Consider the following 16,206-nt stretch of genomic DNA (forward strand, 5'->3'; position numbering starts at 1 on the left):
ATGAGAGGGCAACATGCTATAGATGTGTGTTTATACATGAGAGGGCAGCATGCTATAGATGTGTGTTTATACATGAGAAGGCAGCATGCTATAGATGTGTGTTTATACATGAGAGGGCAACATGCTATAGATGTGTGTTTATACACAAGAGGGCAGCATGCTATAGATGTGTGTTTATACATGAGAGGGCAACATACTATAGATGTGTGTTTATACACAAGAGGGCAACATGCTGTAGATGTGTGCTTTGGTTAAAAGCTATTTAGAAGTTTTGAAGAAAAATGCCAATCACTTTGAGAATCTTCGACTTTTAAGTTCATGTGTTAGCATTTCTTTTTCTTCTGTTTCCTTTTTTTAAAGAACCAAATACCTTGAGCTATATATTTTTTTTTTTAAATTCTAGACAAGCTGTTGCCAGGTGATGAAGGAGCCCTGCAGTTGCACCTGCTGCATTACTGTGAAGCCTGCACAGCACCCAAGATGCCAGAGTTCATTCTCTATGCCTTTCATAGTGCATACCAGAAGCTGGAGTGGAAGGATCTGCACCCTGACCAGAGGCTCATGGAGGCTTTCTTCAAGGTTCGACCCTTGGTGGTGTCTCCTCTTCAGTGTGGGCACACTTTGTGTCACATTCTGATACACATTGTGGAAAGCAGCAGCCTGTGGACATTCTGTTGCTGTGTTGATGGATGATTGAGGACATCTGTTAAGCTGGTTTTAAAACCCAGAGAAAGACTTTGGCTTTGCTGTGTTGTCATCCTCTAGCTTTAGAAATAACATTGTGTGAGTCCCTGGCTTGCCGACTGAGACTTGCTCAGTTCTGGTTAGTGGTTAGTTTTCTAGGGTAATATTGTTAGAACCACTAGTAAATGTTGTATGACAGAAAATGTGAATCTGTACTCAAACTCCAAGTTGATTTCAGCAGTTATACAACTGAAGAATTAGATTATAAGAGATGAAATCATTGTGGCAATCAATGACACATCATGATCAAAGAAGGACCTAGAATAATCTGAAGGAAAGGTCAAGAAATGTGTGTGTGAACCTTTGCAATAGAAGGCCACGGTTGCCAGGGCCTCAGGTGCCTTCAGCAGCAGGCAGGAGCTGGTGCCCTCCTTTCCTTTGGAAACCTGAGGGATTGTGGCTTGCCCGGTCATTTCACTCCTGCTCATGACTCATCAGTTGGTTTGTGCTTTCTCCTTAATGTCATGCTTATTACTGTTGAGTCATGTCAGGGCTTTAGTTGATACAGATCTGTAATTATTTATGATGACTACTAAGACACAGTTATTTACAGTGATTAGTAAAATGTACTGGAGCCTTCCTGCATTTCTTTTGAAGCCCTACCTAGTACTGCTCTTGGCAGCCACTCTTCTATAGCCGAGCACCAAGGAAGCTGATCCTGTTGAGTAGCTGAGGCGCAGGCCCTGAGTACATACTTAGTCATCAATCGTGAACATGAGAGAACCTTGGCTTAATGACCTGTAAGGCAGCATTTTAACTGAGAGGGCTGCTGTAGAAGACCAATTAAACTGTGGTTAGTCTGTCAAGGAGTGATGTAGAGTCTGTCTCTAGGAGTTTTACTCTAAGGATTAGATAGCTGTGACCTGCCCAGAAGCTGGGAGTCTTCTGAGTTGCAAGGTTGGAGAACGGATTATAAAGGATAAAGAGTTGTCTTCCAGGAGGGAGCAGATGTGAGTCAGCACCAGACTCTAGTCTCATCATCATTTTATAAGTAGTATGGAGGAGCTCTTAATATTAATCCTTAAAGAGAAATTTATAGCACTATTTTTATTAAGATAAACAAATGAGAACTACTCAAGTAGACTATAAAGTAAGACTTTCAGATTGATTATGGACTTATAGTACACCCCCAAGAAGACCTCTGACTAGAGTTTAGGCATTAGATTTTAAAGACCAGTCATGTGGAGCATCATGTTGGAAGTTCATATTAATATCATATACCCCAGTGTGGAAATTCCCTAAGTGTGGTCTCGGGGACCACATTATGAACATCAGAAGGGAACTTGCACATTCCTGTTCCAGTACATACCTGGGAAGTAAGTCAGCAGCTCTCGGTGTACCAGCGGTGGTTCTGAGATCTGAAACCTGCCGACTAGTGAAGCTCTGTTTCCCTCCTGTTCCAGCTCCCCAGAGCTCTGGGACAGGGACAGGGAAGGTCACTCTTCTGTTTAGAATTCTAAGGTAGGGAGTGACGTACAAATATGCAGGCTCAAGAGTGCACATGTATACTTGCCCAGAGAGGAGGTTCTGACCCTTAAATCCAGTTTGTGTAAGGTGAGATTATCAGTGAATATTTACCATTTGAGGAAATGTGGTCTTTTAAAAATATGTATAAAAATTTGTAAAAATGGGAAATACTTCCCATAATAATAAATCATTGTTTCCATTTTCAAGATATATTAAACAACTAAGTTAATGTTTTTTGTTCACTTCAGGTGGAACGTGGAAGCCCCAAGAGTTGTTTCTTGTTTTTGGGGTCTGTACTTTGCAGAGTCAACTGGGTTAGTGTGTTGTCTGATGCCTGGAATCCCAGCCCCCTTCCTGAAACCCAGAGCATGGTTGTCTGCCTCCTTTTCATGATGATTTTACTAGCAAAGGAAACTCAGCTAGTCGACGAGACAGTAAGTCTAGGCGTCTGGGATGAGCTTTGGCTTCTTAGCATGTCATTTTCTCCTGATGGTGTTTTCAGATGTTTCCCTAACTCGGCATATGGGCTGCACCTTCACCTGCATACTTGATTTCCTGGATAGTGCACAGTCTAGTTCTAAATACCAAAGAGAACCTCACTGAATGAGAATGATGTATTAACTTTTAGTTTAGTCTGCCTGCTGTGTTTTTCTTGAAGTCAGTATTGCTGTATACCACCAGAGTTCCTCTGAATTCTTGTAGATCTTAACATACCTTTGCCATGACCTTGACTGTTGCTTTCCCTTGATGCTAACTTGAGAACCTACTTCCTTGGTTCCTTTTTTTGTTCTTACTATAAGCTGTTTTTACCCACAGAATAACTAGAGACATGTATTTTCAGGAAAATGAATTTAAAACAACTTGTCTTCCATTTTCAGGATTCACCTTTACTGAGTCTCCTTGGACAGACAAGCTCACTCTCGTGGCATCTTGTGGATCTCGTGTCATACCAGAGCGTGCTGGGTTATTTCAGCAGTCATTACCCACCATCCGTCATCCTGGCAAATGACTGCTCCGCTGAACTGACAGTGAAGCTGTTAAAAGTGTCTGCAGGACTTTCTGTTCCTGCTGACAGTCAGAAGCATATTGTAAGTTGGAAAAGTCGTTTAAAAGTTGGGGCGTTATTTAGGATCAGAAGTCAGATATGCACAAGTATGGTTAGCCATGACTCTTGTGACTTCCTCAGCAGAGAGAGCTGGGGTGTGTGCTGCTGTGTGCTCACAGCCTCCTAGGTCCTTTGTTTGACTTTTCATTTAATTGCAATGACCTAGGTTGACCAGAGGTCAGAGGGGTTGGAAACAGCAGTTGGTGAGCTCTAAAATCAGAATGTCAGCCTGCAGAGTGGCATAGCCACAGACACATCTTTTGGGCCATCTAGTAGAGGTCCTGTGTACTCCCCAAGTGCCATGCTGTGCTCCTTGGGACTATTCAGCCAGCATTTCCTGCTCAGATTCATTTGACTGGTTCTCCCCCCCCCCCTTTTCTTTGTCAGGACATCGTTCCAAAATGCCAAGCTTTCACTCATCAGATGGTTCAGTTTCTCAGTGCCCTGGAACAGAATGGAAAAGTCACTTCCCCAGCACTAGAGCAAGAAATAGCTAAGCTTTTGGATGACATCATCATCTTTAACCCACCCGGTAAGTGACCAGTGGAAACCGTATACTCATGCAGACAGTGGTTCTTTCTGTAGTAGATTCTGCGAGCTGAGGAAGATGGTCAAGGCCACTTAATCTTGATCCAGACAGTCAGTGATCTGGACAGCAGGACCAGCCCTGGGGCCAGGCAGCAGGGTTAAAGTTGGAGAGAGGTTGATGTTGGCAGGTGTGCATGGGAAGTGACCTGGGCTGAGGCTAAAGCTGCATGAACACATGAAATGATGAGGTAACAGGAGATCTGCATCAGCTGTCATGTAGGAATTCAGAGTCACCTGCTGGCTTGTTAAGACCTTTAATATGGAATACTTCGTCACTAGCCGGTGAGTGGGGTAGACAGCCTGCCAGCTATTTCTACTAAAAGTATCCAAGAATGCTCAATAAAATAAATTTTAAAAAATCCCAAATTTATAATTTTTGGTAGGATGGTGAAAAGATAAGGAAGTTTGAGTCTAGAAATGAAGAATGAGAGAGACCTGATGAAAGTGGATGGGGTGCCAGGAGGGGCTACAACAGCCGCTCCCAACCTGTGGAGTAACCCTCTCACAGAGAACGCATATCAGACATAATGCATACCAGATATTTATAGTACGATTGATAACAGTAGCAAAATGACAGTTATGAAGTGGCAATGAAATAATTTTATGGTTGGGGTCAGCACAGCATGAGGAACTGTGTTATAGGGTTGCAGCATTAGAAGGTTGAGAGAAGAACCATCAAAACCCAGGACCTGCCTGCCGTGGTAGCCTAGGGAGAGCCTGTGTAAGCACATGGAAGCCCAAGGCCTGCTCCTGTGTGAAGATGGGCGAGTGTGAGCTGATGCTGTTGATCTTGAAGAGTTCATGTGAGATAGTATACACTAAGAAAACCAAAAGGAAAAGACAAGTCAGTAAGCACTGTGGAAGCTAGGGTTGGTCACGGGTGACCGTGAAGACAGGACTAGTAACGCTCTACCTAGGAAGGGTGTGCTGGAGAGACCTGGAAGAGTAATGGAGTCAAGCCTGGCGAGGGTGTGCTGGAGAGTTGGCATGAATAGTCATGTGTGGCTTGTGGGAGGTTGTCTGTTGGCCTTGGTCCTGAGTAGGAAGGCTGAGGCAGGCTTGGATCTGTCTCTAAGAAGGTTCATCGTGAATCAAAATTGTTACTGCCATTCATTTGAAACTGAAGTGAGGCTTTTATTATCAAGAATATTTATGCTCAGAAATGCATGAAAAACATATGCAGTGGTTATCACTCTCAAGTGTGTTTCTTTGTGTTTGTTTTAAAGTTTTGACTTGAAATAATTTTTCCCAGTAACATCAGGTTAGGGTCCATTTCAACTGTCCATGTGAATTTGCGTCAATGGGTAGTACTTCAGAGCTATTACCAGTCTCACAGACATAAAACCCAAGTCCTGTCATGAGAAGTAAGCACGCCTCAGTTCTGTCTATTACAGAAATTTACCTTATTCAAGATAGCTAAAAATAATTAGCAAAAAGCGTGCTTGTTCAGTCAGTGAGACACATTTTCTGTTTTGAAAGTGATCTTCTCCACTCCTGAGACCTCTGGTCAGTGAAATGAAACAAAGCCTTTCTGTTTTCTTGTGCGTGTGTCTCTTTTCACCTCTTCTTTTAAAAGGCCCACTGGGATTGTCAGACCGTCTGCTGTTTTGAAACTAAGGAGATAAAACTGTGGTTATTAGGAACTTTAAAAGGGAGATTTCCTTACTTTTATACTTAACTTCAAGTAATCCTTATTTTGTGTAAATTACCACAAAACATGGAGCATGATGGGAGTGAGGGTGGAGGTGGGAGCTCTGGTGTTCACCACATGCCTGACATCTAAGAGTCACATGTTTTATTTTTTCTATGAGCAAAGGTTGGAATATACAGACTAGTTATTCATGTTCTGATAGGTAAGTTTCTTTTTATACCATCTCAATGTGTCTTATTTTAATTAAAAAAAAGTTATATGTTTTGATCATGTTTTGTTCCCTTTTCCAACTCCTCCCAGATCCTCCCCACCACCTACTTACCCAACATTATGTTCTTTCTGTGAAAATGAAAAATAAAAATCTTCAAACCAAAAATCAAAACAAATAAACCAGTAAAATAGAAAATGCCTAACAAACCAAAATGAAACAAACAAACAAACAAACAAACAAACAACTCACTGTGAAAGCCCATGAAGTTCATTTGGGGTTGGCCAACTGTTCCTCGATATGGGGCCTGCCCTGCAGTGTAGTTGTTATACCTGGGGCACTCCACTGAAGAAATTCATTTTCTCTTGCTAGCAGGTATCAGTTGCAAATAGCTTCTGGGTTAGGGGTAGGGCCCCTGTGCTGCTTCCTCTCAGTGCTGGGACCTCATCTAGCTTGAAGCTGTTCAGGTCCTAGGTGAGCTGACAGTCTTTTTGAGATCATGTGTGCATCAGTCCTGCTGTGTCTGTCTGACACTGCTGCCTTGGAGTCATCTCCAGTCTCTGGCTCTTACAGACTTTCCACCTCCTCTGCTGTATAAATCCCCAGGCCTTGAGGAGAGGCCTTTGATGAAGACACCCCATTCTGGACTGACTGCTTCAAAGTTAGTCACTCTCTGCACATGGTCCACTTGTGGATCTCTTTGTTAATTACCATCTACTGCAAGAGGAAGCTTCTCTGATGAGGGTTGAAACATACAATGATCTGTGGGTGTATCAGTATGTCATCAGCAGTCATTTTATTGCTAGGTTACTTTAGCAGATCTATCTAGTTTCAAGTTCTTGGCTACTTAAGCAGTGTAAGGTATGAGTTCCATGAGTGAGCCTTAAATCGAAAAAGGAAAGATATGGTTGCTTACTCCTATAACATTTGTGTCACTATTGCTCCAGAATATCTTGTGAGTTGGTCATTGTTGTAGGTACAGGGCTTGTTGTTGTGGAAATTTGGGGTTTCTACCCCTCCTTTGACCATTTAGTTCCCAGATAAATACACACACACACACACACACACACACACACACACACACACAGCCTTTATATTTACAATAAACCTTAATCAGCATTACAGCATTAGAGCTGGGCAGATAATCTACCCTCTATTCTTTTAAGATCTATTTCCTATCTATAACCCTGAGTTATTACTTACTATGTTTTATCTGGGTTGCTCTTAACTCCAATTGACCAACCCTCAGAACCATGCTTTCTTGAGTCCTAACCCATGTCTCTCTCTTCCTCCTCACCTTCTTCTCCCTCTCATCATGATCTCCTCTAACCCCTAGGCCGAGAACACCAAGCCCTGCCTATCTCAATTTTGCCCAGCTATAGGCTGTAGGCATCTTTATTTACAAATCAGAAATAACTTGGGAGCAAGGTCATATAGCGTTAGCCACTTGGTTCTACATGCAGACAATCTGGGGCAACCAGGTCTGGGTGGGGGTGGGGGGGCTGCACTTAGTATTACAGTGTATAGCAAAAGACAAAACCTCAACAGTTTATATCTGGGTTGGTGGTTACCTTCCTCCTCTGATGCCTCACATTGAGAAGTCAGGTATTTACTACTGTTCCTCCTTTCTGTATGGTTTGATCTTTTCCATTCTGTGCAGTTAGTGTTTTGATTATAATGTGTCATGGCCATCTTTTTTTCTGGTTCCACTGGGTGTTCTATAGGCTTCTTGTACCTTGATAGGAAATCTCTTTAGGGAAATTTTGTTCTATAATTTTGATAATATTTTCTGAGCCTTTTACCTCAGTTTTTTTTTTCTTATTCCTCTATATTTATTATTCACAGGTTTGGTATTTTCATAGTGGCCCAGATTTCCTGGACTTTTTTCTTTTTTTTTAGATTTAGTGTTTTCTTTGATAGAGCTATCCATTTCTTCAAGACCTGCAATTCTCTCTTCATGTCTTTAACCTGTTGCTGAGGCTTCCCTCTGAGATCTTTGTCTGACATCCTGAGCGTTTCACTTGCCGTTTTATTATAGTTCGTGGTCTCTTGGTGACTCTGTTTCTTTGTTAAATTCTGCTATCTCACTGTGGATTGTTTTCATTATTCCAGTCAACTGTTCTATGTTCTCAGTCTTCATTAAAGAATTGATTTATTTCCTCTTTGAGGCTCTTGAACATATTCATAATGGCTATTTTGGAGTTCTTGTCCTATGCTTCAGCTAAATTGCTTTTTTTTCAGGCTCTGTTGCAGTAGGGTTGTTGGCTTCTGGAGGATAACTATTATCTTGGCTCTTCATATTTGTGTTTTGTGCTGCGATCTAGGGATCTGAAGTTAAGGTGCGTGAAGTGTTTGTTGGTGTGGCTAGCTGGTCTTCTCTTTGTTGGGTATGTGTTTTGTTCTTTGGTTACCATTGCCCACTCAGGATCTCAGCCAAGTGTGATGACTGTGGGGTCCCTGATAGAATTCCTGTGAGTCAGTGGTGTCACAAAACAATGGAGCTGGGCTAGAAGAGAAGGAAAGCAGGAAAGAGCTGAAGGACCACGGTCTGTACCAAGAGGTAGAATCCAAAGGAGATGGAGGTGGGATGGGAGGAGGGGGCTCCTACTGACAGGTTGCAGCAGACCTAAGAGGAAGTCTGGAAAAACTGACTAGAGGACAGGAAGAGTAACAAGGAGAGCTTACATGAGTCACAGCCCATTGTGGCCACTAGGGGCCCCTTGTGGTGAGAGTGGTTCTGTGGGCTGGTGGGTGTCAGAAAGGAATGGAGAGGGGCTGTAAGAAGAAACCCTATGTCTCCTCACTAAGGTGTTGTTCTCTCACATACTTTATTCAGTGATTTTCTCTTAACAGTGTGTTTATGTGTCGCATCCTATCCATAAACTCCAGGCGTCATCAGGCCCTTCCTGCTGGTCCTTTGTAGTCACACCTAGGAGTGTTAAGACTCTGGAGAGCAGCTAAGAACTGTTGTTCTCTCTCTCTCTCTCCCTCTCTCTTTTTTTTTTTCCAAGACAGGGTTTCTCTGTGTAGCCCTGTCTGTCCTGGAGCTCACTCTGTGGACCAGGCTGGCCTTGAACTTAGAAATATGCCTGTCTCTGCCTCCCAAGTGCTGGGATTAAAGGTGTGCACCACTACCGCCCGGCTAGAACTGTTGTTCTCATGGCCACTTTCCTGTCCCTGTCTCTGTCCCAGAGATCTGAGTGTGTGTCTGCCTTTGCCTTTAGACATGGACAGCCAGACCCGCCACATGGCCCTCAGCAGCTTTTTTATGGAAGTCCTGATGATGATGAACAACGCAGCTGTACCAACAGCAGAATTCCTTGGTGTCAGTATTCGGACCTGGATTAGTCAAAGAGTGCATGGGTTGGTAGTGCTGCCCCTTTTAACAGCAGCCTGCCAAAGCCTGGCGTCGGTCCGACACATGGCGGAGATCACAGAAGCCTGCATCACGGCCTACTTCAAGGAAAGTAAGAGGACATCATCTGCTCTCGTTACATTGGCCATTTCCAGGAAGTCAAGACCTGTCATCAGGGACACCATTTCACTTCCGAAAGAGATGGGATACTGTTGTGCACATGTACACATGTATACATACACACATGCACACATATACATATGCATACATATACATACACACATGCATAGACACACAAACACACATCATACACACCTGCATACATACACATATAGTTATATATATTATATATGTGATTGAAATAGATTTTTTTCTATAAAGAGCTAGTCCACATCAGAACATGTGGCCCATGTCTTTTGGGTTCAGTTACATATTTCAAGGTAGAAAAATTCTAATTTGTTTTTTACATTTTCAGAATATCAGACCAACTATATTATGATAGCAAAGTCAGTTTTTAAAACAAATAATGTAAATTAGAATTCATATACTATTGATAGTAATTTCTTTTTTTCTTATCACTTTTGGCGAAAGGAATTTTTATGTAGATCTTTTTATTTCTCCTTGCCATGCTTTTTAGTCAGATTTATTTATTCATATTTTCTATATATTAGTGTTTTACGTGCCTATCTTAATGTATAACACATCTGTGCCTAGTGCCACATAGGCCAGAAGAGGGAACTGGATGGCTTGGAGCTGGAATTACAGATAATTGTGAGCTGCCCTGTGGTGCTTGGAATTGAACCCAGGTCCTCTAGAAGAACAGCCAGTGTTCTTAACCACTGAGCCATCTTGCCAGGCCTCTTGTCATACTTTTAAAGCTATCATAAAAGGATCACTTTTTCCTGATCCTCATCCTTTTATTGTTCCTATTTCCACCTCCAGCCTCTGGAGATGGTGATTAAAAACTGTTCAGAACAGCCCTTCTCAAGTCTGATATTCAGATGGACGTGCCCGTAACCGGCTGTCTGCCCTGCCTACTGTGGAGGTGCTCTGCACATCACCGTGTGCCTACCTACCTTCACTGCTCCCAAAGGCTGGGAACCTTCAGGATAGCACTCATGATTCAAGTTGATTTGTGTTACTAAAAATCAAGATGGTGTCCACTAGCAAGTGAGGTGTGCTTTAGTAAGTAGAAACGCCTGTGTGAGCCTGGACTGATCTGTTAGGAAAGTCTAAGCGTTGATTAAAGTTAAAACTCTGTGGTGCTCTGTAGGTGCTAACGGTCACCACATAAAGAGAAAGGTGGTTCAGAGAAACACAGTCCTCAGTTCTGAAGTCTTGTGACCCTTCTCTAATAGAGTAGCATCTGTCTTTCTGGTGGAAGCTTCACCTGGAACTTTCCTGGCCTCTAGGCAAACTGGAGAAACAGTGTCTTACATGAGGCTAACATGATAGCAGTTATTAGGATTCGTGTGCACATGAGTATATCTTGATATTTCCCTTTGGCCTTCTTTTCCTAGGTTCCCTCGATCAGAATTTAGGATGGGGCCCCATTCTGGTATCCCTTCAAGTTCCCGAGCTCACCATGCAAGAGTTTCTGGAGGAGTGTTTAGCCCTTGGTAGTTGTTTGACTCTCTATGTCTACCTGCTTCAGTGTCTAAACAGTGAGCAGACTGTGAAGAACGAGATGAAAATGCTTCTCATCCTCAGCAAGTGGCTGGAACAGCTGTCCCCAAGGTGTGCGTGCCCACTGGCTGCTCCCAAACTGTCTTAGTGACCGTGCGCATTCTCACGTTAGGTACAGAGCTCAGGGGCTCGAGAAAGTCAGCCGGGGCAGGAGCTGGTGCTTGGGAAAGACTCAGCTTGCTGAACTTGTTTTCTGAGCAGACTTTTTATGTCCTCACACAAGTGTTTTGAGGCACCAGCCTTCAGTGTTCTTGTAAGTAAAGGATCTAGTGACAGGCCATGTAGCCCAGTGTGTGGCATGCAAGTGTTCAGTGAACGGTAGCTCTCACCACACTGTCGCTTTAGTAACAGTTTGTGACAGGTTAGCCTTGGTTTCATTTCTTTTTAAATTTTAATTTTTTAAATTTTGCTTTCATTTATGTATGTATGTGTACACACTTGTGGGTCTCTGTGAACCATGGTGTGTCTGTGTAGCAGCAGGATAATTTGTCTTTTCTCTGCTTCCACCATGTGGGTCCCGAGACTCAAGCTCAGGTTGTCAGGCGAGCATCCCCTTGGCCCAGGCGTATGATTTACAGTAATAAATATCTCCCTTCTTTAACACTCAAATGTGAGTTTCTGTTAAATGAGTGGGAAAATTCTTATATTTTATTTCTTTGACTCCTCCCTCCCCAGCTCTGCACAGGAGGAGGCAAAGCTGTTTCTATGGTGGCATCAAATCCTGCAGCTGTCTCTGATTCAGTTGGAGCAGAACGACTCAGTCCTGACAGAGTCAATCATCCGGATCCTGCTCGTGCTGCAGAGCAGGCAGAGCCTTATGGCCGAGGAGAGGCTCAGCTCTGGGATTCTGGGGGCAATTGGGTTGGGCCGGAAATCACCTTTGTCTAACAGGTGAGGAAGCTGGGGCTCTGACACTAGAGGTCACTGACAGAGGTGCAGTGCTGGGGTAGAGTAAGACAGAGGGTTTGTACTTTACAATGCTCTCCTTGGTAGCCTTTCACCTCTGACCTTTTGTTAACTCCAAGGTTCCGAGTGGTCGCCCGAAGCATGGCTGCCTTCCTGTCAGTTCAGGTGCCTGCAGAAGACCAGATTCGTCTGAAGCCCAGCTCTGAGTTACATCTGACTCCAAAAGCTCAGCAGGTCAGTAACCAAGCCTTAAAGTTGGAGGTGCACCTCCTTAGAAAGGGGTGGGGCCTGGGCCGCTGCAGTAGCACTGGGCTGGTTCCCTTGGTGTGTTTGGCTCAGATCTTAAACTGAGTTTTCTTAGGTACAAGCCTAGAGCAAGGAAGAGGCAGGGCCTGGGCAAGTTGGTCTAGGGTTTGGTGCTAGAGGATGTGATAAGTGAGCTTCCCGATACCAGGACTGGCACTGCACAGAAGATGGCTCACTTGATGGGAATGGCAGTTGGCTGATTTCCTGTGGAACCAAAGCAGTAGTCCCTGTTCCACAAGACTGCAGAGTGGCCGCTGCAGACGGGTGCTTGAGTAACCAGCCAAATGGTAGCTATTAGAAGTTACAGTATACACTGAACATATGGCAGGCTACAGGTCCCTGGTCTGCTTCCTGTAACTTGTGTTCACCTCACTAGCTGGCTGACCCAGTGGACAGGCATCCTTGAAACAGTGAGAGTGGTTGCCGTCCTTGAGATGGCTCGTGCTGGGCTCTTTTAACTTTAGAGAGTTAACTTTACTCACTCCATCCTCCTAACAGCCTCGGAGCATAGAGTGGTGAGGAGAAAATGGGAGAGGGAGAGACAGAGGGAGAGAGGGGGGAGAGAGGGAGAGAGAGGGAGACAGAAAAGGAGAGGGAGAGAGGGGGAGAGACAGGGAGAGAGAGAGAGAGAGAGACAGGGAGGTGAGGGGAGAGAGAGAAGGGGGGCACTAGGTAATCTGTCCCAGTACACACAGTAGGAGGTGTTAGGTCTAGTGTTCACATGGCCGGTCTACTTCCAGGCTGCTCCCCATTTCCCACTCTGCAGGATGTCTATATTTGGCAAGAGCTCAGGGCATGTGAGGATCAAAAGCTAGGTGTTGTGGCACACACCTCTGATCCCAGCACTCTGGAGCAGAGGCAGGAAGGTCTCTGAGTTCAAGGCCAGCCTGGTTGCCATAGTGTTTGAGGACAGCTAGGGCTACATAGAGAGACCCTGTCTCAAACCAGTGTTGGAGTTCCTGATGTCTTCATGATGCCTTAAAGCTGGGCAAGTGAGCCTTGTGTGGGCAGATGGGGAGTCAGTGGAATTCATAAATTGTGTATTTGAGGAGACCCCAGCTCTCCTGTGGCCCTAGGACCTGGAACATCAGGAACCTCTTCTGCTGGAGTTAAAATACTGCTTCCTGATGTGTCCTTGCACACCTGCTGTTTCTTGGGCCGGCTGTTACAGTAGATCATTTAGGGGCTAAATTTATAAAAAACAAAAACAACAAATAAACAAAAAAAAAAAACAACCACACCAAAAAAGTCAGAAAACAGAGATGGGGGAAATAGCCTATTTTAAAAAGTTTTTTTTTTTCAGCCCTAAGTTGTGCTTAGGGCTGACTTGGTCATTTATGTCTAAGGTTTTAGCTTATTTACCTTACTAAAGAAAAAGTCTTTCTCTTTCTATTCTGAACCAAGCAAATCCATATATATATTTAATGCTAGGGGTTCCCAGAGCTGAGGGGAGAGGAGGTAGGGAACATCTTCTGAACCCCACAGGGGATTGAGTGGGCACTTGGCACACACAACTCCCCACCTCCTTGGATCACTGTTACAAGCTTTGTCTCCATGTACTGTTTCTCTTTGTTCTACAATGAAAGAAGGAGGGAAAAGGGGAAGTTATACAGTTAGTGCTTTTATTTTTCTGTTGTCGGGGGTTGTGGGAACATGTCTCCCTTGGGCCTGCTCTATCTGTGGGGGAACTTGGCTTGTGAGTGTTGTTGGCCAACTCGGCCACTTTACCATTTGCTCCAAGCAGTACTTAGCTGCCGTGTTTAGGATTTCGCTGTTTTTGTGATGGTGTGTAACCTAAGAACAAACCCAGCAGCCAGGTGCGCTCTACCCTAGTGAGATGCAGCTGGTGTCTGTGGTTTCTGTTGGGCTCTGAGAGAGGGAATTGGTATCTGGTGGGGAAGAGCCCACTGATGGCCCTAGGGAGGACAGGGAGGACACTAGCCTGGCTGGTGCAGTGTCTTTTAGCAAGGAAAGGCTGGGAAATAACAGCATATAAGAGAGAAGGCTTTGGAGGTCATGGACGTTGCGTGCAGTCCCTTCCACCACTTCCTGGTTGTGTTACTGCCTACCAGACTGCTCCCTTCTCTCAAGGCTCCCAGGGAACCACATAATGATGACAAGTGCTGCCATGTGGCCATCAGGTGGCGCGATTCCCGGACAAATGCCTCATCCATCATTCGTGTCTTCTAGGTGCTGACGGCTCTCGAGTCCATGACGCTGAGTAAGCAGTATGTGGAGTACCAGGACCATATACTGCATGCTGTCCAGTTTATAAGGCATCCCGGCCACTGCCTTCAGAACGGGAAAAGCTTCCTGGCCCTTCTTGTTAACCGTCTCTATCCAGAAGTGCATTATCTGGACAACATCCGGTAGTGAGGCTGAGGCCCTCGGAGTACCGTGTTGCCTGTGTTTACATTAGCCATGCTGCTGTGCATGCACCTTTGCTCAGTTTCACCACAGAGCTCAGTTCTGCCTGGATTGACTGAGGTGCAGTTGCGGGGGCATCAGATAGTCCTGGGGTGTACTTATCTCTTACTGTCCAGTGGCCATTTTAGTGTGAATGTTCTTCCCAGTGAAACTAAGTTCCCCCGAGTACAGAACCACTCACATTTGGGGAGTGTGCCTGTCAGCTCCCTAAGAACAACAGACAAAGATCTTGGTATGTCTGCACTTCTCTCTCCCTGCTTTGTTCAAATGTCAAGACTCCTATGCCAGATCTGACACTTTGGGAGGCATGAAGAGCCCCCTTTTGGAACTCCACTGTATTCTTCTGGAGGAAAAATTCTGCATTTCTGAAATGTGGGAAACACACCAGCTCTAAAGTACTGTGTTATTGCTCTTTGAGTGGAGATGATACACTGGATCAATTCAGGAGTGGTGGGACACGGCTGTCCTCTGAGCACATAGGTGGCCGAAGCGGGATGATCACAAGGGTGAGGCAGTGTGAGGTGTGTATCAAGAGCATCTCAACAAACAGAAGAAAGAAGCTGAATGAAAATGAGTCCTATGAAGACATGTCACTTAACCCTGAGCACAGTGGGCAGCACAGATGGTGACACATCCTCTGGACGTGAGCTTGTCTGAGATGATGTGGCAGTGCGCACTGTGCTAGCTATGCTGTGGCCACAGCTGCCAGCACACTGGAACCCTTTGGGTCTCCTGGTTCACAGTGGTTTATTGGCCCTGTCTCTGTGGAATCCCAGCTCTTGTCATGAGTCAGAGCTCTCTGCAGGCCCTACTGGGAACTTTGTACTTCTTCCTTAGGTAGATTCAGATGAAGCTCATGGACATGCTGGGACACGTGTCCAGAGAGAAGGGGCCGGGTCAGGGGAACTTGAGAAATTTGGCTTTTTGTGAGTAGCTCCATGCCTTCTGTCTGTCACTGCTGAGTCCCCGTTACAGTCTGGCACAGTGCTCTGCTCATCTCCGGCTCATGTCGCTTCCTGTTGAGTTCTGTCTCGACTTTGACTTCTGTCAATACAGTCATACTTTCAAAAATGCCCCAAATGGGTTTTGCAGGTCCAGCTTAAATATGTCTCTCTTTTTTATGGTTGTAGGCCTAGAAATATCTGTGTAAAATCTATGAGTGGCCACAAGAGCCTTGACTAAAGATGGGATGTCAGTTAGTGGGGTCCCTCCCCCACATCTGGAAGCTTGCAGGAACTTTTTTTTTTTTTTTTGGTTTTTCGAGACAGTGTTTCTCTTATATAGCCCTGGCTGTCCTGGAACTCACTCTGTAGACCATGCTGGCCTCAAACTCAGAAATCCGCCTGCCTCTTACAGGAACTTTTTATCGGACAGAACAAATCTGCCTAGTAGACATGCCTTGGGATATTGATAAGGACATCACTATTCAGTGGCACAGTCTCATTGTCTAGGACTCTGTCTCAGCCTTCGTTATTTCTCATTCTCCCTGCTTTCCATGTCAGTCATCCTCACTTCAGTAGAAGAAAACTTTAGAAGCTATAGACAGTTGAATGAGCGCCAGTGGTTCTGTGGCCAGGAAACACTGTGTGTGCTTTCTCTGGGGAGAACCAAGTTACCAATATCCTAGAATGTGAAATGTTTGAATCATAGTGTGTACAGTTTAGAGAATCAATTAATTTTGGAAGTTTATAATATTTGTAAATTTTATCTGTAAAAAGTATAAACAATAAAATCAACCTTTGATTATAACTAATGAATCTGAA

The 16,206-nt window shown here is 44.5% G+C and overlaps 1 protein-coding gene across 1 annotated transcript in view; it reads left to right on the forward strand.

The window, feature by feature from the left end:
* Epg5 (ectopic P-granules autophagy protein 5 homolog) overlaps positions 1–16,206 on the forward strand; it is a 97,255-nt gene extending 81,049 nt beyond the window's left edge. Inside the window, exons 36-44 of the mRNA XM_028783215.1 lie at positions 404–579; positions 2,460–2,645; positions 3,090–3,299; positions 3,704–3,848; positions 8,988–9,230; positions 10,639–10,855; positions 11,480–11,695; positions 11,830–11,944; positions 14,207–16,206. Of these exons, the coding sequence (XP_028639048.1) occupies positions 404–579; positions 2,460–2,645; positions 3,090–3,299; positions 3,704–3,848; positions 8,988–9,230; positions 10,639–10,855; positions 11,480–11,695; positions 11,830–11,944; positions 14,207–14,389 (1,691 nt within the window). The 3' untranslated portion in view covers positions 14,390–16,206. The remainder of the gene's footprint in view (positions 1–403; positions 580–2,459; positions 2,646–3,089; positions 3,300–3,703; positions 3,849–8,987; positions 9,231–10,638; positions 10,856–11,479; positions 11,696–11,829; positions 11,945–14,206) is intronic.

Source organism: Grammomys surdaster, unplaced genomic scaffold (assembly GCF_004785775.1).
Source record: "Grammomys surdaster isolate TR1022 unplaced genomic scaffold, NIH_TR_1.0 1036, whole genome shotgun sequence".
Classification (NCBI taxonomy): Eukaryota; Metazoa; Chordata; class Mammalia; order Rodentia; family Muridae; genus Grammomys; species Grammomys surdaster.